We start from the raw sequence: 23851 nt of genomic DNA on the forward strand, positions 1-23851 counted from the left end.
TTAAGGCTCTGATGGACAATATTTCTGTACACATTTTGATATTTTAATGAAAGAACCCAAATTAACTCTCCCCAACTCCTTTCAGTTTTACTACCACGGATAACATTATCAAAGTAAGCACCTATTTTTCTACTTTGAGGCCAAAGGGTAATGAGAATTTAAAGCGCACTGTTAACTTCAAAAATAGTAAGATTACGCCAGAAATTGCTATTAAAGTAATATGATTATGCCTGAAAATATATGGGCTGTTTTCAGTAGCCCAGACTCGTAGACAGAGTTTTAGATTATCTTTCACTCAGAAAGAAGTAGCTGAATGAGCTGTTTTCTGATTTCAATCTGGGATTCAAGAAATTACTTCAGGCTTGCCACTGTCATGAATTCAAAGTTCAGTAAGACACCTGGCAGGAAAGTGCCCCCATGCCCACCGTTATGGATGCATCACCACCTGTGTCCTTCAAGTCCTTTGAGACAGGGACCTAACATTTTCTCCTAAACACTGCAGAATGCGTTTTTACAGTTTTATTTTTATCTTACTTTAATTCTTTTCTGATTTCGTTCCCTAAAAAAAGAAAAACTCTACAAGTTAAAATAAGCACTGCCAGGATTCAACAGAAAACAATGGACTAAATATCCTATGTTGAGGGTAGAATCAACAGTCATACTTTATCTCACCCACTCTTTATATATTATCTAGAGAGGTTTCCTCCTCAAAACTGAGAAAGAAAGGGAAAATGTTAGGCCCCCAACCCATCATCTATTAGAAGTTATGGTGGAATATAATTACAGAATAAGAATATAATCTTTAAAAGGGTCCTAGTATAGGAAGTGGGTAGTGGTGGTGGTGTGGGGAACGTATCAATATATGTGCTATACTTTAAATTTTATAGAATAAATTACAAAAAAATGACATATTTCAAAGACTAGGCCTTGTTACCTATTTATAGCATAATGAAAACTGTGAAAAATTATTCTGCTAGAATGGTTTTATATATTAGATGTAAAGACCTTTCCCATATAATCTAAATTTGTATACTCAGACCTTTTAGATAAAAAACTATTCCTGGTTTATAAGTAAAAATTAAAAAGAACTCTAGTAAATATATATTCACCTCACACTCTAATGCAACAATGGTAAATTTACTTATTTATATAGAAAATTATATCCAAATTTAGCACAGGTAAATACAATGTATCTTTCAGTGTAAGCAGATTTCCCAATGCAATCATTAAAAGAGGAACATTTTAAAAATTTAAGGAAGCCTTCAAGAGGGTGCTACTGTTGGTTACTGGTCACTAAAAAGAAAATGTCTGCAGACAATTTCATTCTTGAAGTAGAAAGATTCTATTAACACTGTATTTTCTTAAATTAGTACTTTTCCATTTTAATTTTTCTTATTTAGTTAGTTATTTCTAAAGTATATTTAATCCAGCAATTAAAATTGAAGGTACAAGGTAAAAAAACTTGAAATATAAGTATAGATTTAACCATTAAATATCACTATTACAACATGAGAAAAATGAACAATTTCAATTAAGAAAAAAGTCTCAAACAAATTCATCTCTAATGGAAATGAGATGATGAAGCCAGTTACTAAGGAGACCAGTTTTCAGTTTCATGCTAACTAAAATGTGGGTAATACAAAGGCCTGCTTTTACTGACAATGTTATTTGAAACTGGATTAATTAGACTTGCCTGCTTTAAAACAGATGTTCATGTTATAATTTGAGTAGAGTTGAGAAAAGGCAGGCACTGGGACTCTGTGCTGGGTAAAGGAGCAGCAGGAAAAGAAGGTCCACCGGTGAGTTCCTGACTATTCTCCAGTCCAGTGATTCTCAGAGTGTGGTCCCTGGACTAGCAACATCCACACAACCTGGGAACTTGTTAGAAATGCAAATTCTCAGGTATTACCCCAGATTTAATGAATCTGAAGATTGGTGGGGGAGTGGAGGTAGGGGAGATTGTGAAGCCCACTGAAGTGTGGGAAATGATGCTCCAGGCTGTGAACCCATGTCCCTCATCTGACCTAACCATGTCACTGCACCATTTTTTCTCTAGTGTTTGCACCTGTAACAGGATTAATAATAAAGACAATGGAGCCCAGAAGTTTCAAAATTTTAAAACAGGGGCTGAAAATGGAGGACAAGGTAGAAAATCTCTGGCTGTAAGTGAGCCATAGCAAGAGACTGCAAGAACTCAGAGCCTATGTCCAAAAGATAATGGCTCCATTTACAGTTAACAAGGAAAAAAAAACATTCTCACTGGCTGCGAGGGCTAAAACACCAAGCGGGGGGAACTGGCCAAAAAATAAGAAGCATCAGGGAAAGGATGTAAAAGAATTTAAAAAGGAAAAAGAAAAGCAAGCAAATTCATGTGTGCGTGCACGTACACACGCACAGGAAAGTCAACAGCAAAGAGACAGCTTCCACCAGGACTGGGTGTAGCTGAGACCTAATAAACCTGCACCCAGGAGGAATCCAAAACATCTCCACATGAGGACAGAGCTCTGTAAATTCGGAAGCACGTACAAGCATCCTGACGCCATAATAACATGCCAGCTCCAAGAGCTGCAGCCATTGGCAACATTTAGTGAAAGGTCAAAGTCTGTTTCATTTTGATCTCAAGTAATACCCTGAAAAGGTACGCACACCAGAGCACAGTGCACACGCTACACAAAGTCAAACAGAAAACGGTACTGCAACCCACACAACAATGAGGGTTTTCTCAAATGCAGGCGCCCCTTTTCCAGAGTCGAATGTCAACTACTCTAAATCCCAGGGTTAGTTACTCTCCCAGCTCTCATCAGCCATCTAGTCCTGAGGCTGGCACATGGCTGTACACACTCTTGTTTTCTAGGTACATGATCTTAAAACACAAAACAAAACCAACACACTCTCCTTCCACTTTACACTCACAAGGAGAAGCCTGAAGTTTTAAAAATAGCTTTTAGGAAGCCAAGGAAACCCAACAGTAGCATATGAAATGAAAGCATCTAGTGAACACAGGCACTGAAAGGTTAGGCTCCAACCCAAGCTAGTCACAAACACTGCCACAGAGCATCTGCTAACAAAGGAATCTGACTTTGCAGGGCTTCCTGAATATCTCATTTACCCTGTAAAATATGTAATGGAATGCACACATTATTAACTGTGTGTAAATTAACAAATTACCGTGAGGCATTTTATCATATGTAATAATTCAGGAATTTAAAAAGTAAAACCATCTGATTCACAACACACACGTCTCCCCACTTACTCAAACCAAAGCTTTACAGCTCCGATATTTTGACTTCTTCACAAGGGTAGGCAGGACAAATGTTACCAAAAGACCAGTAATTTCAGACGCCCCAGCAAGTAGGAATGAGTTCGCAACAATCAGGAAGCAGGGAGAAAAAGAGGAAGGTTCACAGTCTCTTTAAAGAGGCCCCATTTTCCTCTACTCCACCGCCAACCTAGCCCACTCCACTTCGAAATAGCTAATCAAAAGTTAAGGCCCCTGGGCTTCCCTGGTGGTGCAGTGGTTGAGAATCTGCCTGCCAATGCAGGGGACATGGGTTCAAGCCCTGGTCTGGGAAGATCCCACATGCCGTGGAGCAACTAGGCCTGTGAGCCACAACTACTGAGCCTGCGCGCCTGGAGCCTGTGCTCCACAACAAGAGAGGCCGCGATAGTGAGAGGTCCACACATGGCGATGAAGAGTGGCCCCCGCTTGCCGCAACTAGAGAAAGCCCTCGCACAGAAACGAAGACCCAACACAGCCAAAAATAAATAAATATTAAAAAGTTAAGGCCCCTAGGACCTGTGTGCAATGGCCTGTATTTAAAAGTAGGCAGTAATAATGTGGAAGTGAAGAAATATCTGACCGCATTTAAGAAACTGATGCTGGATTTATCTGGTTTCCTTGGATATAAGAAGCTGCTCTGTCTCAGTCACTGTGATTCTAAGGTTAACCCAGAGCACCAGTGGGCCACTGTTCATTTTCAAAGGGTTCTCAGTCAGAATATTCCAAAAACAAAACAGGCACATAAATCAGTGAAACTACCATCTATGCTGATAGAACAAGAAACAAGAATGGACAAGAGCTGGGAAATTGCCTGGTGGTCCAGTGGTTAGGAATGGGCACTTTCACTGCCGTGGGCCAGGGTTTGATCTCTGGTTGGGGAACTAAGATCCTGCAAGTCACACAGACAAGAGCTGATATCTGGAGTTAAGCTTAGCTTAGATCATGTGGATTCTAACAACTGATACTGAACAATTTATTTCTATTTTTTTTAATTTTAATTTTTTTATTTTTGGTTGAGTTGGGTCTTCATTGCTGCATGCCAGCTTTCTCTAGTTGCAGCTAGTGGGGGCTACTCTTCATCGCGGTGCGTGGGCTTCTCATTGCAGTGCCTTCTCTTGTGGCAGAGCATGGGCTCTAGGTGCACGGGCTTCAGTAGTTTTGGCACACAGGCTTAGTAGTTGTGGCTCGCGGGCTCTAAAGCACAGGCTCAGTAGTTGCGGCACACGGGCTTAGTTGCTCCACAGCATGTGGGATCTTCCTAGACCAGGGCTCGAACCTGTATCCCCTGAATTGGCAGGTGGATTCTTAACCACTGAGCTACGAGGGAAGTCCCTGAACAACTTCTTCCTTTTTTTTTTAAACTTCTTTATTAGAGTATAATTGCTTTACAATGGCATGCTCGTTTCTGCTTTATAACAAAGTGAATCAGTTATACATATACATATGTTCCCATATCTCTTCCCTCTTGTGTCTCCCTCCCTATCCCACCCCTCCAGGTGGTCACAAAGCACGGAGCTGATCTCCCTGTGCTATGCGGCTGCTTCCCACTAGCTATCTACCTTACATTTAGTAGTGTACATATGTCCATACCTTTCTCTCGCTTTGTCACAGCTTACCCTTCCCCCTCCCCATATCCTCAAGTCCTTTCTCTAGTAGGTCTGTGTCTTTATTCCTATCGTACCTCTAGGTTCTTCATGACATTTTTTTTCTTAAATTCCATATATATGTGTTAGCATACAGTATTTGCTTTTCTCTTTCTGACTTACTTCACTCTTTATGACAGACTCTAGGTCTATCCACCTCATTACAAATGAGCTCAATTTCGTTTATTTTTATGGCTGAGTAATATTCCATTGTACATATGTGCCACATCTTCTTTATCCATTCATCCGATGATGGACACTTAGGTTGTTTCCATCTCGGGGCTATTGTAAATAGAGCTGCAATGAACATTTTGGTACATGACTCTTTCTGAATTATGGTTTTCTCAGGGTATATGCCCAGTAGTGGGATTGCTGGGTCATATGGTAGTTCTATTTGTAGTTTTTTAAGGAACCTCCATACTGTTCTCCACAGTGGCTATATCAATTTACATTCCCACCAGCAGTGCAAGAGGGTTCCCTTTTCTCCACACCCTCTCCAGCATTTATTGTTTCTAGATTTTTTGATGATGGCCATTCTGACTGGTGTGAGATGATATCTCATTGTAGTTTTGATTTGCATTTCTCTAATGATTAATGATGTTGAGCATTCTTTCATGTGTTTGTTGGCAGTCTGTATATCTTCTTTGGAGAAATGTCTATTTAGGTCTTCTGCCCATTTATGGATTGGGTTGTTTGTTTTTTTGTAATTGAGCTGCATGAGCTGCTTATAAATTTTGGAGATTAATCCTTTGTCAGTTGCTTCATTTGCAAATATTTTCTCCCATTCTGAGGGTTGTCTTTTGGTCTTGTTTATGGTTTCCTTTGCTGTGCAGAAGCTTTGAAGTTTCATTAGGTCCCATTTGTTTATTTTTGTTTTTATTTCCATTTCTCTAGGAGGTGGGTCAAAAAGGATCTTGCTGTGATTTATGTCATAGAGTGTTCTGCCTATGTTTTCCTCTAATAATTTGATAGTTTCTGGCCTTACATTTAGGTCTTCCTGTCCAGTTTTCCCAGCACCACTTATTGAAGAGGCTGTCCTTTCTCTGTACATTCCTGCCTCCTTTTATCAAAGATAAGGTGACCATATGTGCATGGCCTGAACAATTTCTATATAAACGTATTTAAAGGCTTGGTGACTTCATTCCATAGTGAGATAACCTCAACTGATTTTTGAAAAAATACTTCTGTAAGATTTAAAGTTTCCTGGAGATTATCTAGCCAGTACTGGGCTTATCTTAACAGACTGTAAGATATTTTAAAAAAACTACAGTACCCCAAATACCACCACCCAACATAAGTATGATTCAAAGTCAGCATTTCTGTTAGAGTGAAAATTAAGTGTTAATTTCTACCAAATTTGAACCCTTGTTTACACATGACAAAATATTTTGCTTTTATGGAAGAGGTCTCTTCTAGTGCTAAGAGATGATGCCACGCTGTTGAAGACACCTAAGGTGTAATCCTATTTCTTCTTTCAGCTCATGATAGGATTTTAACACAGTTCCACAAATGCTTTATACAGTTAGTTACCTTAGGGGAACCTTAAGCACAACTATCGCAAATAGTGCAAGATGTTTGTAATTTAACTGCTTCCCTTATCTTTCACCAACAAACCATATGCTGCCTTTGGTCTTCAAACAGATGTGGGCCCAGCCCACAAGGAACATGAGTTCCTTGTGGGAACTCCGTAATGGACCTTTCTCTTAATCCCATCTCAAGCACACATCTCAGTTTAAAAGCTATAACCCAAAATGAACTCTTCACAAACAACTAATTCGGTGCAATTTAAAAACCAGTACCATCAGTAACATTAAGGATTAGAGTTATGAATGAGAATAATGGTTACTTATCCTTTATTCACTGACTTTGAAAGGCTGCACTTCTTTCACTCACTCTGTTTTTTAATATACAAGGAAAACAAAAGGAAAAAACCTGTTCCGTGGACCTACGTTTTGGCTGTGACATCCACATACTGTCCTGGGCGAAAGTGAGCAGCATATAGAGGAGTGCCTTTATGAAAAGAAAACAAAAAATCAGTATGAAATCAGCCCAAAAACAACTTCATTAAACATAAACTACATACAGGAAGCCTTCTAGCTATCAGATTTCAAAATGTCAGGAGAGTCTCTTCTGCAATTTCAATTATTAGAAATGTCAACAATAAAATAATAAAACTGCTCAACAAATGTATTTTAATGGACTGTATGTAGGCTGAAGTATGGTGCACATGGTGCTGGAGTGGTCAACAGCCCACGGCCACTGGTGCGCTTGTGCCTTCACAGAGGCCAACGTGATACTGGCTGAAACAGGCAACTCCTGTGACAACACTGTTCCCGCTGGTAAATACATGAGATTCTTGGTTGTTTCTGTGAATAACAATATGTTAAGATGTATTTCCTATTTCAAATAAGGAAAATAAAAATAAGAGAATGACTCAAAACACACTGGGGCTGGATCAAGTCTTTTTTTTTTTCCTCTTGGAGATAAGTTATCCAAAAATAGGAATCAACATTAACATGATCCAGTAAAAGATTTTTTTTTAAAGCGGGAAACAATGTAGTAGAGAATGTAATCAAAAGCTATTTTTGTTTGTTTAAAACAGGGAGTAAAGTGCTGTAGGTTTAGTGTCCTTAAGGTAGGACCCAACGTGGATTTACATGGGCAGAGAAAAACCTTCATTTAAGAAAAAATAGGGGAGATTAAAAAGTGACCGAATTTCTACGAGGTTGAATGACCTGAACTGCTGATATTTGACCATTTTTCACCCCCCCACACAAAAAATATCATGTGGTTTGTGCTACAGCAAAAGTTAATGTGGACTTAATTTTTATACTTGTTAGTTTAATTCCATGTACTTTACCTCAAAGATGAAAAACTTGCACTTCAAAAAATACCTTCAATTCTAAGTTATATCAAGGCTGACTCTACCGCCCCTATTAATAAGGCCTATTGCAATTGTATTCTACTTCAAGAAATTCAGTTCAGGTATTAAAATATCAAATCTTAAAACATCCTTCTACAGTCTACTTGTTAGAGAACTCAAGTTCAAGAGATAGGGAGCTTTTCTGAAGTTCAAAGACATCAAAATGCCATTAACTATATGAACCAATATAATTATAGTGCCAAATCTTACTTTTTGACATTCCATGGAGTAGGTAAAATACTTTGAAATATTTAAGTAAGAATCTTTGCATCAAGGTGCTATGGTCAGTCACTTTCCTGTTTCAGGCTACATTTTCTCAAATTATCCTATCTCAGTGAGGGTCTATTCTTTCCTTAATAAAATGCCAGCCTACAAACAGTGAACTTCAATTTTAAAAGTTCGTTTATTTATTTGGAGTGGCTTTTCCAAATGTGAAACTCTCTGTACATTAAAAACAAAAGCGTTCCTCCCTCTTTCATGGAAAACAAAGAATTCTCTACAGTTCTTTCCACTTAAAAAAGAAAAAGACTTGTTTGTCCCTAGTGATTAAATCAGTTACAGTTCTATATTTAAAAATAAATGTTTGGGACTTTGTATTGTGAATTCAGCTTTACTGAAAGGGCTTACATTAAACAAATCACATATTTGGGTATTTTTACCTCCCTCTTCTCCCCAACCTCAGATTACCTGGCTTAATTACAGCATTATCTGTTACATTAAAGATTTTAACTTTCTGTTTTGGTGGCAATCCAAGTTCTCTGTAAAATTCCAATATAGATGTAGATTTCTAGAGGAAAAGCAGCACATATAAGTAACACATTAATTACAAAAAGTGGAATTTAATGCCTAGAGATCTAAACTAAGTTACTAACACTCCAGGAAAACAAATTAAAGAGCACTCTGCTTCCCCAATGAACAAGAGTACTCTATAGCCCTTAATTAAGGGAGGTGAGATTTTCATCCATCACACTCAGATTTGGCATAGCGTAGCTCATATAAAGAACTGGCATAGTGTAGCTCAAAGTATACGGGGAAAGACTCTTGTTCCACAGGAAAAGAAATACAGTCATGCTCATATTTGGATTTTTTTTTTTTTTTCTTTTGTGGTACGCGGGCCTCTCCCGCTGCGAAGCACAGGCTCCGGACACGCAGGCTCCGGAAGCGCAGGCTCAGCAGCCATGGCCCATGGGCCCAGCCGCTCTGCGGCATGTGGGATCTTCCCGGACCGGGGCACGAACCCGTGTCCACTGCATCGGCAGGCGGGCTTCCAACCACTGTGCCACCAGGGAAGCCCTCATATTTGGATTTTGACTGGAGACCGTCTGTATCAAGAACCCCAATCTTGGGAAATTTGACTCTAATTTCCCTGCTGTGTCCAAGCAGCTGGGAGGAAACATGACAAGTCACATTCAAATGTACAATCAGACTTCACAGTGAGTCCCTGTGTGGCCTGGCCAACCCACATTCCCCTGTTAAATCCCTCTCACACCCACATTCCCCTGTTAAATCCCTCTCACTCCCCAAGGCAGCTCCGCCACACCCTCTTAAAACCTCCAGCACTCTCCCCTCCTTCTCCCTGCTTTGAGCTGATAATGTTGCTTCTTATTGCACTGAAAAAAGCAGAAGAATGGAGAGCCCTTCCCCAAGCTTTTACCACCAAATCAATCATCACCCTCCCACCCCACTCCAGGTGCACGAGAGGCACATGGGAAGCTTTCAGAGAACACCAAGGCCAAGGCCTCAGCTTGGAGGCTGTAACTTCACCGGTCTAAGGGGGCATCCAGGTGTCAGCGTTTTTTCAGCACTCCATATGGTCCTGATGTGAATCTGGGGCTGGGAACCACAATAACAGATGAACTGTCCATGTTCTTATTAAAGCCAAATCCTTCACTGTGTACTGACTGCTACCTCCTCTCACCTACTCAATGTCTTTACTCCTGAAACTGTCCCCACCATCTTCTTACTCAACAATTTCCCCCTTTCCACTCGAACTTTCCTAGCAGCATAAAAGAATCACAATAACTCACATTAAAACACAAACCTTTCCTTGGCCACATTATCTCCTCCAGCTAATCTTTCTGTGTCTGCCCACGACAAGGCTTTCATCAGGGGCTTCCAGCCCCTCGTACTCAATGGAACGTGCTGGTCAAAATCACCAAATGCCCTGGTCACCATGAGCACTGCTTGGCACAGGCAGCTGCTCTCTCCTTGGAAGGCCTCCACTCCACTTCCAGCTACTTACTCCCTGGTTCTTTCACAGGCTAATGACCCACTTTTCTAACATCCACCCCAAATTCTACTCTGAACTACAAATTTTTCTGCCCAATTGCCAAGTCAACATTTCACTTTGATGTCACACAACAAGTCAAGTTTAACTCGTCTAAACTTGAACTCAACACGCTCCTGCCCCGCCAGGCCTACTCTCCTCGTCTTCCCAATCTCAATAAACAGCAGCTCCATACTTCTGTTTAGACCAAAAATTCTATGGTCACCTACAACTCTTCTCTTTCTCACATCCCATGTCCATCCATCAGCCATTCCTGTAGCCTCTATTTAAACACATAGCCCACATCAGCCACTTCTCACCCCGACCCCAGCCAGCCGTATATCGTCTGGATTATTTCAGTAGCCTCCTATCACGTCTCCAACTTCTATACTCCTGACCCCCTGGTATGTTCTCCATTCACAGCTGGCATGATCCTTCTAAACTCAAGTTACGTTAGTCTCCACAATGGCCTGCATCTTGTGCAGAAGAATCGAGTCCTAAGTCCTCACCATGGTTTCCAAGGTTCTACACCACCTACTCTCCTCCCAGCTTGGCCTGCCTCGGGGACAATGTGCTCCTTACCAGTCTAAGAACTCACTAAACAACAGCCTCAGGTCCTTTGCACATACTGGTCCCCCTGCCTGGAATGCCATTCTGCCAGATTTTTTTCCCTTTACCTTTTCCTCTCCATAGTCTTAAACTGTCTATGCTATTTACAACTGCAGAAAATGTCTGCCTCACTATTATAGGTACACAGAATAACGACCTGACTTACACACATCATGGAAAGATCATCACAATAAGTTTAGTGAGCATCCATCATCTCATATAGATAAAAAATTAAAGGAAACGAAAACAAATGTTTAAGTGTTTTCTTTGTGATGAAAACTCTTAGGATTTACTCTTAACTTTCACATATAATATACAGCAGTGTTAATTATATTTATCATGTTGTACATATATCCCTAGTATTTATTTACCTTATAACTGGAAGTTTGTACCTTTTGACTGCCTTCATCCAATTCCCCCTCCTCCATCACCTGCCTCTGGTAACCACAAAACTGAAATCTTTTTCTATGAATTTGTTTGTTGAAGTATAATTGACCTATAACACTGTGAGTTCCTGGTGCAAAACAAAGTGATGCAATATTTCTATTACACAATGATCACTATTATAAGTCTAATTACCACCTGTCACATACAAAGATATTATGTAGTTACTGACTATATTCCCCACACTGTATATTTCATACCCATGACTCATTTATTTTGCAACTGGAAGTCTGTACCTCTTAACCTCCCTCACTTATGTCTCTCCTCACGCCTCTGCCAGATTTCTGTATAATATGCTCCCTCACTTCATTCAGGTCTTCACCCAAATATCAACTTACCTTTCCTGATTATTCTACCTAAAATAGCACCACTTTCTGTCTCTTGCAAAGCCCTCAGCACACTTTATTAATCTTCAAAGCACTTCCCTCCATCTGTCACAATACACATTTTTTAGTTGTTTATCTTCTGTGCAATAGCTTCCCTGTCTCACCCCCAAGCCCACCAAAATGTAAGCTTTTAGAGAGCAGAGACTGTAGTGGCTGCTCCATCCCCAGCTCCTCGCAGGTCCTACTGTCTGCTCTTCCCTCCACCCCTGCTTTTTCGTTCTGCTATTGTAAATATCCTTGAATAGAAAAAATTCTTGAATAGAAAACTTTATGGACGACTTATTTCCTTACCATAATGCCCTGTTGTCTTTTTTTTCTGTTTTAATTCTTAACTCTTGATATAGATACTGTAAGACTTACCAAAAAAGCTGTACCACTTCCTGATGTGAAGAGCCTCTTTCATGAGAATATAAGCAATAATATTTATCTTCCTGCTGTTCCCTCTCCCTCTGCTTCCCCTCTGATCCTAAACGAAGCACCTGCAGGACCCCAATGAGCCACAGTACTCTACGTACGCTTACCTGTGCCTGCCCATGCCAGTCTGTTGGCCTATAATCTCCCCCCACTATGTACTTCCAAAGCTCACTGAAAGTCTGTTAAATACATGTCTAGTCCCAGGTCCAGTGATAAGCCACACTTATCTGAAGAACATGTATTTGAATATGCAGCAAACTTCAGGTACTTGCTAATTTCAGTTTGAAGTAAGAACTGTGCCCCTTTATAACTTACTGAGTAGGCTGTCCTCAGTTGACATGAAATTGGGTGGCATTGGCCTATAAGCAGAGAACTTTAGTTTTTGGATCAGTCCGCAGCCCCCCGAGAATCTCCCTGGAGCCCCCCAGTGGGACTGTGCAACAAATACTGAACAGCTCTGCTCCGGATGTCCACAGAAGATTGTTCTCCACCTCACAGGGTCCCCTCAGGAAGCTATCCTTTCTTCCAACAGTGATAACATACATTCACTCCAGTCATTCTTTATGGTTTCACTTCCCATATGCTGAAATCTAAGACTGATATTCAACATCGCTTTTACCAAGGCCCCTGCTTTTCATCCTCAATCATACTCACTTCTTCCACAAAAGCAAACATAAAAGTTCATTTAAAAATGTGGCTCCTTGAAAAAGAAATAAAAAGAAATCCAGACTGGAAGGGAAGAAATAAAACTATCACTGTTTGCAGATGACATGATACTATATATGGAAAATCTTAAAAGATGCCATCAAAAAAACTATTAGAACTAATAAATGAATTCAGTAAAGTGACAGGATACAAAATTAATATATAGAAACCTGTTGCTTTTCTATGCACTAACAATGAACTATCAGAAAGAGAAATTCAGAAAACAATCCCACATGCAATTGCAAATTATCAAAAAAATAAAACACCTAGGAATAAATCTAGCCAAGGAGGTAAAAGACACTTGGACAACTAAAAGACACTGATGAAAGAAAGTGAAGATGACACAGAGAAATGGAAAGATATACCATGCTAATGGACTGGAAGAATTAATACTGTTAAAATAGTCATACTACTCAAGGCAATGTAAAGATTCAATGCAATCCCTATCAAAATACCAATGACATTGTTCACAGAACCAAAACAAAAAATCCTAAAATTTGTATGGAAACACAAAAGACCCAGAATAGACAAAACAATTTTGAAAAAGAAGAACAAAGCTGGAGGTATCATGCTCCCTGATTTCAAACTATACCACAATGCTACAGTAATCAAAGCAGTATGGTACTGGCACAAAAAGAGACACACAGATCAATAGAACAGAAGAGAGAGCCCAGAAATAAACCCACACTTAAATGGTCAACTAATCTATGACAAAAGAGGCAAGAAAATACAATGGGGAAAAGACAGCCTCTTCAATAAATGTTGTTGAGAAAACTGGACAGCTACATGCAGAAGAATCAAACTGGACCACTTTCTCATATCATATACAAAAAATAAACTCAAAATGGATTAAAGACTTAAATGTAAGACCTGAAACCATAAAACTCCTAGAAGAAAACATAGGTAGTACAATCTTTGACCTAGATCTTGGCAAATTTTTTTTGGATCTGTCTCCTCACGCAAGGGAAACAAAAGCAAAAATAAATAAATGAGACTACATCAAACTAAAAAGTGAAGGAAACTATTAAGACAAAAAGACCACCTACTGAATGGAAGAAAATATCCACAAAAGTTATATCTGATAAGGGGTCAAAATCCAAAATATACAAGGAATTCATACAATTTGACAGCAAAAGAAACCCAACAACCCAATTAACAAATAAGCAGAAGAAAAGAATAGACATTTTCCCGAAGACATACAAATGACCAAGACACTTGAAAAAACATGCTCAACATCACTAATCATCAGGGAAATGCAAATAAAACCACAATGAGATATTGCCTCCCACCTGTCAGAATGGCTATTATCAAAAAGACAAGAAACAACAAGTTTTGGAGAGGATGCGGAGAAAAGGGAACCCTTGCACACGGTTGGCAGATATGTAAATTGGTGCAGCCACTACGGAAAACAGTATGGAGGTTCCTCAAAAATTAAAAATAGAAATACCATATAATTTAGTTACTCTATTTCTGGGTATTCTTCCAAAGAAAACAAAAACACTAATACATAAACATATATGCACATCTATGTTCCTCACAGTGTTATTTACAACAGCTAAGATATGAAAGTGACCTAAGTATCCAACGCTAGATGAATGGATAAAGATGTGTATATATGTGTACACACACACACACACACACACACACACACATATACACAATGGAATATTACTCAGCCATGAAATCTTGCCTGCAACAACATGGATGGGTCTGGAGGATATTATGCAAAGTGAAATAAGTCAGATGGAGAAAGACAAATACCATGTGATTTCACTTATATGTGGAATCTAAAAAACAAATGAACAAAGGTAACAAAACAGAAACAGATTCATAGATACAGTGAACAAACAGGTGGTTGTCAGAGGAGGATGGGGTGGACAGGATGAGTGAAATAAGTGAGGGAGGTTAAGAGGTAAACTTCCAGTTACAAAATAAATAAGTCAGGAGGATGAAATGTACAGCATGGGGAATATAGTCAATAATGTAATAACTTTGTATGGTGACAGATGGTAACTGTGAGGATCATTTTGCAACGTACAGAAATACTGAATCACTATGTTGTGTATCTGGAACTAACAGTGTTTTAGGTCAATTAAACTTCAATAAAAATTTTTAAAATGTGGATCCTTAAAATTATTTTCCTGATGTACTGGATTCAGATTTATTAAATTTTAGAACAGACTTCAATTTTATTTTTGACCTTCACATATTCCACGTGGTAACTTAAAAACATTATTTTATTAATATTGGTTTTTAAGTATTCCAGGAGGCTTATGAGAAAAATCCTGTACTTTTTTTAGTAATACAAAATGGACAAGATAAACATCTTGACTAAGTAACTATAGACTGAGACATAAAAAGGACAAAGGTAATACATACTTCCTGATTATCTTCCAATTTCACTAAAAGTGAATAATTTTTTTCTTTTAAAATCAAAATATCATAAAACTAATTGGGTATCTGCCCTGAGAAAAACCAGATGTTCAAGTTGAGTTGAGTCAACAGCAGTGTAACAAAGGGATTTTTTTCCTCTAACTTCCAAATAAATGATTTCAAAAGGCAATTTAAAAGACTGACAGCAGAGTCACACTTGGATAATCCTATCTGTGAGGTTGTCTTTTTTCCTCCCTCTTCAGAGTTCTCTGCAATTATCCTCCTCACAATGAAGATGCTTCTCTGCTCCTAAGATGAATTGATTTAACCATCTTTAAGGCCACTTAGCTTCCTTATTCAAAAACACTATGTACCACATCAGTTTTTATTTATTATAAGGTACACAAATAGCAAAAGCAAAGCAGTCTAGTTTCTTGGAGGCATAAATTCTTTACAGATTAAAAAAAATAACATTCTAGCCCTATTAAAAATAAAACTGATTCAATCAACTCATTTTAGAATGCTTAACTATTTAATATTACCTATTCATAGGTGTCTCTTCTCTCTCTCAAACCCTCTATAATCAATCTACCTGCAGTTTCCCTGAGGGTTACAATGTGCAAGAGAAAGTTTGTATACTTTTAGTTTCAAAAATCTTTTTCCTTTCTGAACCAAAATGCTTTACTTTTAAAGAATTCTAGAACTTCATTTTCACATCCTATTCTGATGAAAAGTCATTCAAAGACAAAACTTTTTTCTTAATATTATAATACATGACCTCTGGTCCTAGAAAAATAATATCTTGAAGGATAAAAGGGCCTCTGTAGCACTTCTATACCACAGTAGTGAACAGTTTTAAAAGTTTATGTCAGATAAGTGGTTAAAATTCACCACAGTATAAGTATACAGCATCCAAATCACCCTGCTGTGCTATATATTCATTGGTGAGATAAAGCTTAAGGTATGAAGACCAGAGTCTCAAATGTCAAAGTAGAAATAGAAGTACTATCGTTTCTGTAATAGTTTAGTTATTATGTTATTTATTTATTTTTTTGCGGTACGCGGGCCTCTCATTGTTGTGGCCTCTCCCGTTGCGAAGCACAGGCTCCAGACGTGCAGGCTCAGCGGCCATGGCTCACAGGCCCAGCCGCTCCGCGGCATGTGGGATCTTCCCAGACTGGGACACGAACCCGTATCCCCTGCATCGGCAGGCGGACTCTCAACCACTGCGCCACAAGGGAAGCCCTAGTTATTATGTTAATAAGACTTCATCAATAAGATTATCTTTATCACTAAGTAAAATAGAATAAATTGAGCTGACAAGTTCATTTTTGGAGGGGAACTTTTGTTTTTTCTTAAAAACTAAAATATTTGAGAACCAATGTGAGACTTAGAACTGGGAGAGAATTCAGAGACCATCAAGTCCAATTCGTTGTCTTCATGGGTAAGAAAATGGCTGTTCAAAAAGGTGGAGTGAAGGAGCTACTGGCAGTCATGGAAGAGCTCAGCTCTTCTGATCCCAGGTCCACTCATTTCCCACTACCGCAGTCCCAAGGAAGTAATGTTCACAAATAGGCTGAAGCAGAATGGATTATCCCAACAGGACACCTGACTTACAAATACCAAGGCTGTAGAGTCATAAATTTACAAAATTGGTAATGAAATTAAGATGACAGTCCTAACAAAACACAGAAATACAATCAATTAGAAAACAGAGGTGTCTATCAAACTGAAGAACTGTTCACATGATTCACAGGAAGTTGGGCAAATATTTACACACTTAAAAATTCAAACATTTGACATTTAAAAAAAATGTTTCCCAAAATATCACATTGTGCTTTTAATTACTGTGGTATTATCTGAACCCTGTAATTATTAGGCAATAATCTGTCAGGAATAGCAGATATTACTATGAAGGCTTAATGAAAAATAAACTAACTATACTACCATAATATGCAAAAATAGCTAAGTCCTCTAATACTTACAAGATAGGCCTATTAAACCATAGGACTCCAATCAGCGCCAATTTGCTGATCAGTATATACTTATAGGACAATTCCACCTGGATTTTCTAAAACACTTTAAACACGTCTTTCCTCCAAAGCATCCCTTTCCTTGTCCCTGTCCCAAGTCATGGCATGAGCGCTGACCTGCTGGGTTCTCTTCCCACACGCTCACACTCACCTGGTCTTTTATAATCCCTGCCTCTTCCAAGCCCAATGCAACTGCTCTGGGGCAAAAGACTTTTATCAACTCTCCCTGAGGGCTTAAAACAACCTCCTAAATGTCCTCCCTGCACCTGGCATCTTCTAATTTAGTTAACCACGATAACAATTTGACCACTGCCCTGGTTAAAGAATTCAGAAAGTTCCTCAAAGTTTACATGAGGAGGTCTAAACTTGTTAGCTCTCCAACCTGACAACCCCACCTGTCACACCTTTATCACATTCTCCCCGACTGCACACTAAGATCGAGACATACGGCCCTTCTCTTTCCAAGCACCAATGCTCTTCCATGCATCTGCTTCTGCAGAGCCCACTCTGCCTGGCATGCCTTTAGTACCCACCCTCCTTTCTGGTCTCCTCCCTGTGAAACCTCCTAGGATTCCCACAAGTAGAATTGGCCAATGTGCTTGTTGCACTTATAGTACTGTGTTGAGATAGTCAATTTATTAGTCCACCTTCCCTATGTATTCCCAAAGGGTGGATATCAAGACACAATTAACAAAGTAAGGCTTTCAGAGTCTGACTGTCACTCTACCTCTTATTGGTGGGTGTACCTGAGGGAGTTACTTAACTTCGTTATCTTTAGAGTCTGAAAAAGTAAGTTAATAAATGTAAAAGACTTAATGCCTACATACCCAGCATGTAATAAGTGCTCAAAAGTTAACTATGACAAGGAAATAGGAGGCAATCGATAAACACTTGTTAGCTTTGACAGCTGCACAGAACAGGTTGTCTCCTAACTTTCATTCATGTTCATTTCATAAATAATTTATAATGGAAAAATGTTAATCTAGAGACAAGCAACATTTTAGTAAACCTAAAGATGTTTTAGCAGCCATTAGTGAAAACCATCACCATTTCTAGAAAGGCATTCTCTGCTTTTAGTCATCCTCAACTCCGCCAAAATACTAATTGTGCAGATTTTTTTCACATTTAAACTACAAACTCAGCATTCTATTAGTATTCTACTTGGGAAATACGCTTTACTCAGAAAAATCTGATGTGACTTCATACACAGCTTTCTTCCCAATACTGAAAACTTCTAATATATGAAAAATTAATCCTCACATGCTGTTGGAGTCAAGAGTTGAGACAATTTAGAAAAAAAAATGAAAATAAACATAAAACAACCACAAAATAATCAAATAGCTACCATCTTTTGAGTGTCTGTTACATGCCAGGCACATGTGAAAAGTCTCACGTAACCCTGGTACCAAACCTCTTATTAGGTAAGTAGTATTTTTATCCACATTTTACATCTGGGCAAATACTGAAGCTTAGAAGGTGAAGTTACTTGTTCCAGACAGTGAAGGGAGGTACTGGAGCAAACTCAAAGTCTCCCAGACTCCTGCGGTCAGTAGCTCTATCAGACTGCCTCCCCCCAAATCCACAGTTCACCTCCTGGACAAGTCTGTGGCTATGGGATATCCTCAAAACTTAAAAGAATTCAGAATCTCAAAGAATTCAGGTCTAAAACTAATGAAATGCACTATTCTAGGAATGAAAGTGCACCCTTACATGGAAACGTGATACAGTTTTTCCTCCTACAGTCAGGGCTGCCATTTTTCCATTATGATTTTCCTTTGGAGTATATTTTAGGACGTGACAGTCTCGTACCTAAAAAAACAAACATAAAAAAACTAAGTATGTGCCAGGACACATGCTAACATTACATACCAGCCACACTGAGGCCCATCCAATCCATCTTATCTCACCATACCAACCACACTCTTAAAAAAAACACTGTCAAATACTGAATATAACGCAAACAGAAAAGTGCATAGAACACAAATATACAACAAAATGAGTATTTATAAAGAAAATATGCATGTAACCACTACACATGTCAAAAATCCCCCAAACCTCTGTGTCTCTTCCCAATTCCCCCCTCATACCCATTCCTCCTCCCCACCCTTTTTACCCCTAGAGCAGTGGCTCTCGAAGTGTGGTCCCCAGGCAAGCAGCATCAGTCACCCGGGAACTCTGTGAAAATGCAGGTTCTCAGGCCTCAGCCAAGACCTACTAAATCAGAATCTCTGTTTTATAAGCCCTCCAGGTGATTCTGAGGTAAAGTCTGAGAAGAACTGTCCTAGAAATAACCACCTCTCTTGACATTTATGGTAATCATTTAACTTTTCATTATAATTACTACCTTTGAAAGTATTGTTTAATCCTATAGTTCAGTGCTGCCTGTTGAACCTTTATGTAAATGGAGTCAGACCACATATACTCCTCCATATTTTCCTGCTTTCACTCAAGATTCTATAGGTAAGGTTCTCCCATACTGTTGTGTGCGGCTCTATTCTGTCCATTTTCACTGTCACCCAGCACTCCATCATGTAAATACACCATGATTTATTTACCCATTCTACCATGATGGACATGGGAGTTATTTCTACTTTTGGAGTATTAAGAGTAATGCTGCTATAAATCATCTGTTCACATTTTCTAGTAACACTCAGGAGTGGAACTGGGAGACCACTGGTTCACGTACCTCAACTTTTCCATAATGCTAAACTATTTCCTGAAGCAGCTGTACCAATTTACAATCCCACCCATCATTCCTAAAAGCTCCCAAAGTTCTGTAGAGTTCCAGAAACTATACTCCTTTCCTTGATCATTCAGAGTCAGTAAAAATTTACTAAGGGCTTACAGGCCACCTGTGCCTGTCAGCACTGGAAGCACTTACATGCATGAGGTCTCATTTTACTCCCCATCACCTCCCTAAACGCTTGTCTAAGGCCTGACTCCAATATGAACTGAGCTGTTCAAAGTGATCTGGGCAATGAAGGTCTCAACTTTATCAGTGATCTCTTTGTAATAATGATAAAGACAATAACAGCTAACATTTATTGGACATTTAATATTGTTTAAAATTTTAAGTGCCTGACATTTAGAATCTTGTGCAAGCCTCACAATAACCCTTTGAGGGAGATCATAGTGATTTCTCCTACAGAATAAAATTATTCTTTTACAGATAAGACACAGTGCTCCAAGGAACACAGCTAAAAAATGGCAGAACCAACATTTGAGGTATTCTGGTTCCAGGGCCTATATTCTTAAGCATTAGCGCTTAACCTTATCTCAGAGAACAAAATGCTACTTCCCCAGACAAAAGTGTTACATTCTGAGTTAGTAAAGAGATCAAAATTACAATTTTGAATTGAAAGAACTCCATAAATGAAAATAAGATGGGACTGAGATTTTTTCTGATTATGAATTAAACTAGTAGATCTGTAAGAAGCTAGATTACAATTTTTTTTTAATTAATTGCCTCAGTTATCCCAATGCCAGTATAAAGAAAGCCACCACCCAGGCATGAGTGAGAACATTCACCGACACCATCAGAAGTAAAGCTCTTTTACAGTATCTATGCTCGACTTTACCTCTTCTTCACCACAGTCAAATGTTTCAGGATACAAATATTGCCCATTTAGGTTTGCACAAATAGATCTCAGCACACACACAGATTTGTTACATCTTCTGTTTCTTACCTGAAGTAATGTGACCACATGCTTCCGACCATCTTTGGTCCATAAGGGCATCATGCCTAACTTCATTGCAATAAGGCCTACTCTAGAGGAACCTGGCAATTAAAAACAAATCAATACTCACACAGACTTTTCAACATTTGTCAACATGATACAACGGTATTTCCTAAATTTTGCTTTCATATAAGGAGCAAGCAGATAAGAAACATGTTGATATATTCATACTGTAAAATACAACTGTTCCTTACAGATATAAACGCCTTCAGCCATGCCTGACATAATATACTGGTACTCAATAAATCTCTGTAAAATAAAAAATATAAGAAAACCGTACAAAATAAAGAAAATAGTTAAACTGATATATTCTGGTATTTAAAATAGTGGTATTAATAGAGGGCATGATAAATCCATCATTGTGCTTTACTTTCCTAATATCAATTCATATCCAACCTCATTAATCAGGGAACATCTACTACTCAAATTCTAAGAAGTTAGCTGGTGTTATTGAGATGACACAAGTGGTCATGTTGCTAAAATATGTCAGCATCCACCATGACACTCAGATTTGTTGCATAAATTGATAAAGTTGCTCCACTAAGAATTCTAGCCATTAAACAATTCAACAGCCACAATAACCCCCAACCAACGGCAACTCCATGAACAGGAAAGGCCTTATGCTTTTTGGTCTGGCCACACATGGATTTAGCACTCTACCAGGCACACAGAGCTGATTCTGGGGTTATGCTTGGCAGGCGTGGAGTGGCAGAATACCCCAGCTACAAACGTCTGTGTGATACATTACAGTTTAGATCACACTCTTCCAGTTTTTCTTCCCTGATGTATTTTATATTATTTTTCATCTGAAGAAAACAAGAAAACGTTTGCAGAACAATTCTCTTTTCACCTACAAAGCAGTTTCTTGAGGAAGTCTTGATGATCATTAGACATTCACTAACAGTAGACTAGAATGCTGGAAATATACTTGCAAACCACAATGAAATAGACACACTTAAGACATGAAAAATAAATTAAAGAGATGATAAATTGATTCAGAAGTCACTACGATTTTTAACGTGCCAGCCAGACAGTAATTAGGGGATGAGAACACAACATATACAAAATAACCACCTGGTTCCCAAGGATGTATAGGCCACGGCTCATCTTTCAGAGGACAGAGTTTACTTGCTAATTGGGCTTTATTTTCATCAGAGACCAACTGCTTAACAAAGGGAACATTTTCTTCAGAAAGATGCTCATCCCACCAAGTACCACTCTTGCCATGAAGACTTCTAACCAAAAGCCAGATGTCTGTTCTGTAAAAATAAAAATTAGAAAACAAAGCACAATTCAAAAGGTTCCCCACTTAATGTACAGAAGGGAGGTCACATGAGTTGGAAAGTGTAGTCAGGGCCTTTGGAAAGGGTTTGGATTCTGTTCTAGTTTTTTCCCTGACATTCCTCATGATAATAATGGGGCTCATATTTCAACTGTAAATAGTTACCCTGGAGGAAAAGTTCTTCCTCTTCTCCTCTGGGATAAACAGATTTCTAACAGAGTAGTCCTATGTAGACAAGAGAAGCCACAGGTCCATTAGAACATGTACGTTAACAGTTTACATCCAGTAGAGGTGACAAAATGTGGGGTTACTGATCTTTCTCTGATAAACCCCTGTAATGACATGGCCTTGGCTCAGAGTGGTGAAGAAACTGGGTGTGCAAATTCTAAAATCCATAAAAGACATGACCTGTGACTAGCTGAACACACCAAGAGAGACCTTACAGGACGGAGGTCAGGAAAGAGATGTGTAATTCTTGCCAGGAGGGTCAGAAAAGAAGTAAATCTTCCTGCGATCTATCTCTTTTGTATGCAGGTAGATACATCCAGGCTAGAGTCTCAATTTTTCACTTATTAGTTAAGTGACCTTGGGCAAATCACTTTTCTCTAAGCTTCCCTTTTACCTGCAAAGCAGAATAATGATAGGACGGGAAAATGATGGTATCTGTAAAACGGATGATAGCAGCTCTAAGGTGAGGCTACATGACGTAAGGAGCCTAATGTTCCTAAAAGAACATTTATTACACAGTAAACGCTCACTAATTGGCAGATAATATTATTGCTGTTGGTAATGCTTGTTTTAATGCTCATCAGCATTAAAAAGCAAAAAAAACCACACCTCCAATCCTTCAAAGGGCACGTCCTTAAAGCAATTATTCTTACTCTTCAGGCCTGCACGGAACCCCCTCCTACCCCACGCCGGGCCAGGCCACAGCCCGAGGCCACAGGTGCAGGCACCACGCCGCACCCTCGTCTGTCCTCCGCACCCACCTGTTCTCCGAGGCCCGGTTAGCGCCCAGGCCGCCCGCGCCGCGGTCCAGCACCCGTGCGCCGGTCCGAGCCAGCAGCCTCCAACCGGGCATGACTAGGCCGGAAGGGCGCAACCCCTTCACCTCCGGGCGCTCCGCCGCTCCGCTTTCAGGGCGTCCCAGCGCCGGCAACCCAGTCCGCACAGCCCTCCCGAACCGTTCAGCCGGCCGCCCCCCACTGCCCTTTCGGACGAAGAGCTAGAGGAGCCACTTCCGGTCCTTTCGCAAAGCGCGCCGGTGCCGAGGTGAGCCCCGGGAACTAGAGTTCCGCCTCCTGAAGAGTCTTACGTCGGGATCGAGTCGGCTGGGGAGGGTGGGGTCTGACTGACTCGGCTCTCCAGGGGTGGAAAAAAAAAGGATGCTCGGAGTTTAAACTTTAGGAGAATGAGGCGAACTAGGAACAGGCTTCCTAAGGAAACGAAATCACTTCTAAGTAATGTCTGTTGTGGGGCAGCTCATTGTACTGAGCAGCGCTTCATAATCTTACATTGGCTTACGTTCAAAACAGCCCTGAAGGGAGGTTGTTATTTTTATATTATAAATGAGGGCACACAGACTTAGAGTTTTGGTGCTGGTCCAAAATAGCACATCCAGCAGATGGGCAGGGTTGGCACTGAAACAGGGTTGGAATGTACTAGTAGAATATGGCCAAGTTGATGATGTGTGACTTCCAGGGGTGGATCATAAAAGGTATTGCTACTGTGTCTTGGGCTCTTGGACGGCTTCCTA

The 23851-nt window shown here is 39.6% G+C and overlaps 1 protein-coding gene across 1 annotated transcript in view; it reads right to left on the reverse strand.

The window, feature by feature from the left end:
- Nucleotides 1–23318, reverse strand: part of MRPL3 (mitochondrial ribosomal protein L3) — a 44524-nt gene extending 21206 nt beyond the window's left edge. Inside the window, exons 1-6 of the mRNA XM_024734477.1 lie at nucleotides 23085–23318; nucleotides 21888–22072; nucleotides 20763–20854; nucleotides 18787–18885; nucleotides 8534–8633; nucleotides 6873–6933 (exon numbers count right to left, since the gene is read on the reverse strand). Coding sequence (XP_024590245.1) covers nucleotides 6873–6933; nucleotides 8534–8633; nucleotides 18787–18885; nucleotides 20763–20854; nucleotides 21888–22072; nucleotides 23085–23176 — 629 coding nt within the window. The 5' untranslated portion in view covers nucleotides 23177–23318. The remainder of the gene's footprint in view (nucleotides 1–6872; nucleotides 6934–8533; nucleotides 8634–18786; nucleotides 18886–20762; nucleotides 20855–21887; nucleotides 22073–23084) is intronic.
- Nucleotides 23319–23851: the final 533 nt, after the last annotated feature.

This window comes from Neophocaena asiaeorientalis, unplaced genomic scaffold (assembly GCF_003031525.2).
Source record: "Neophocaena asiaeorientalis asiaeorientalis breed wild unplaced genomic scaffold, Neophocaena_asiaeorientalis_V1.1 scaffold630, whole genome shotgun sequence".
NCBI classification, from domain to species: domain Eukaryota; kingdom Metazoa; phylum Chordata; class Mammalia; order Artiodactyla; family Phocoenidae; genus Neophocaena; species Neophocaena asiaeorientalis.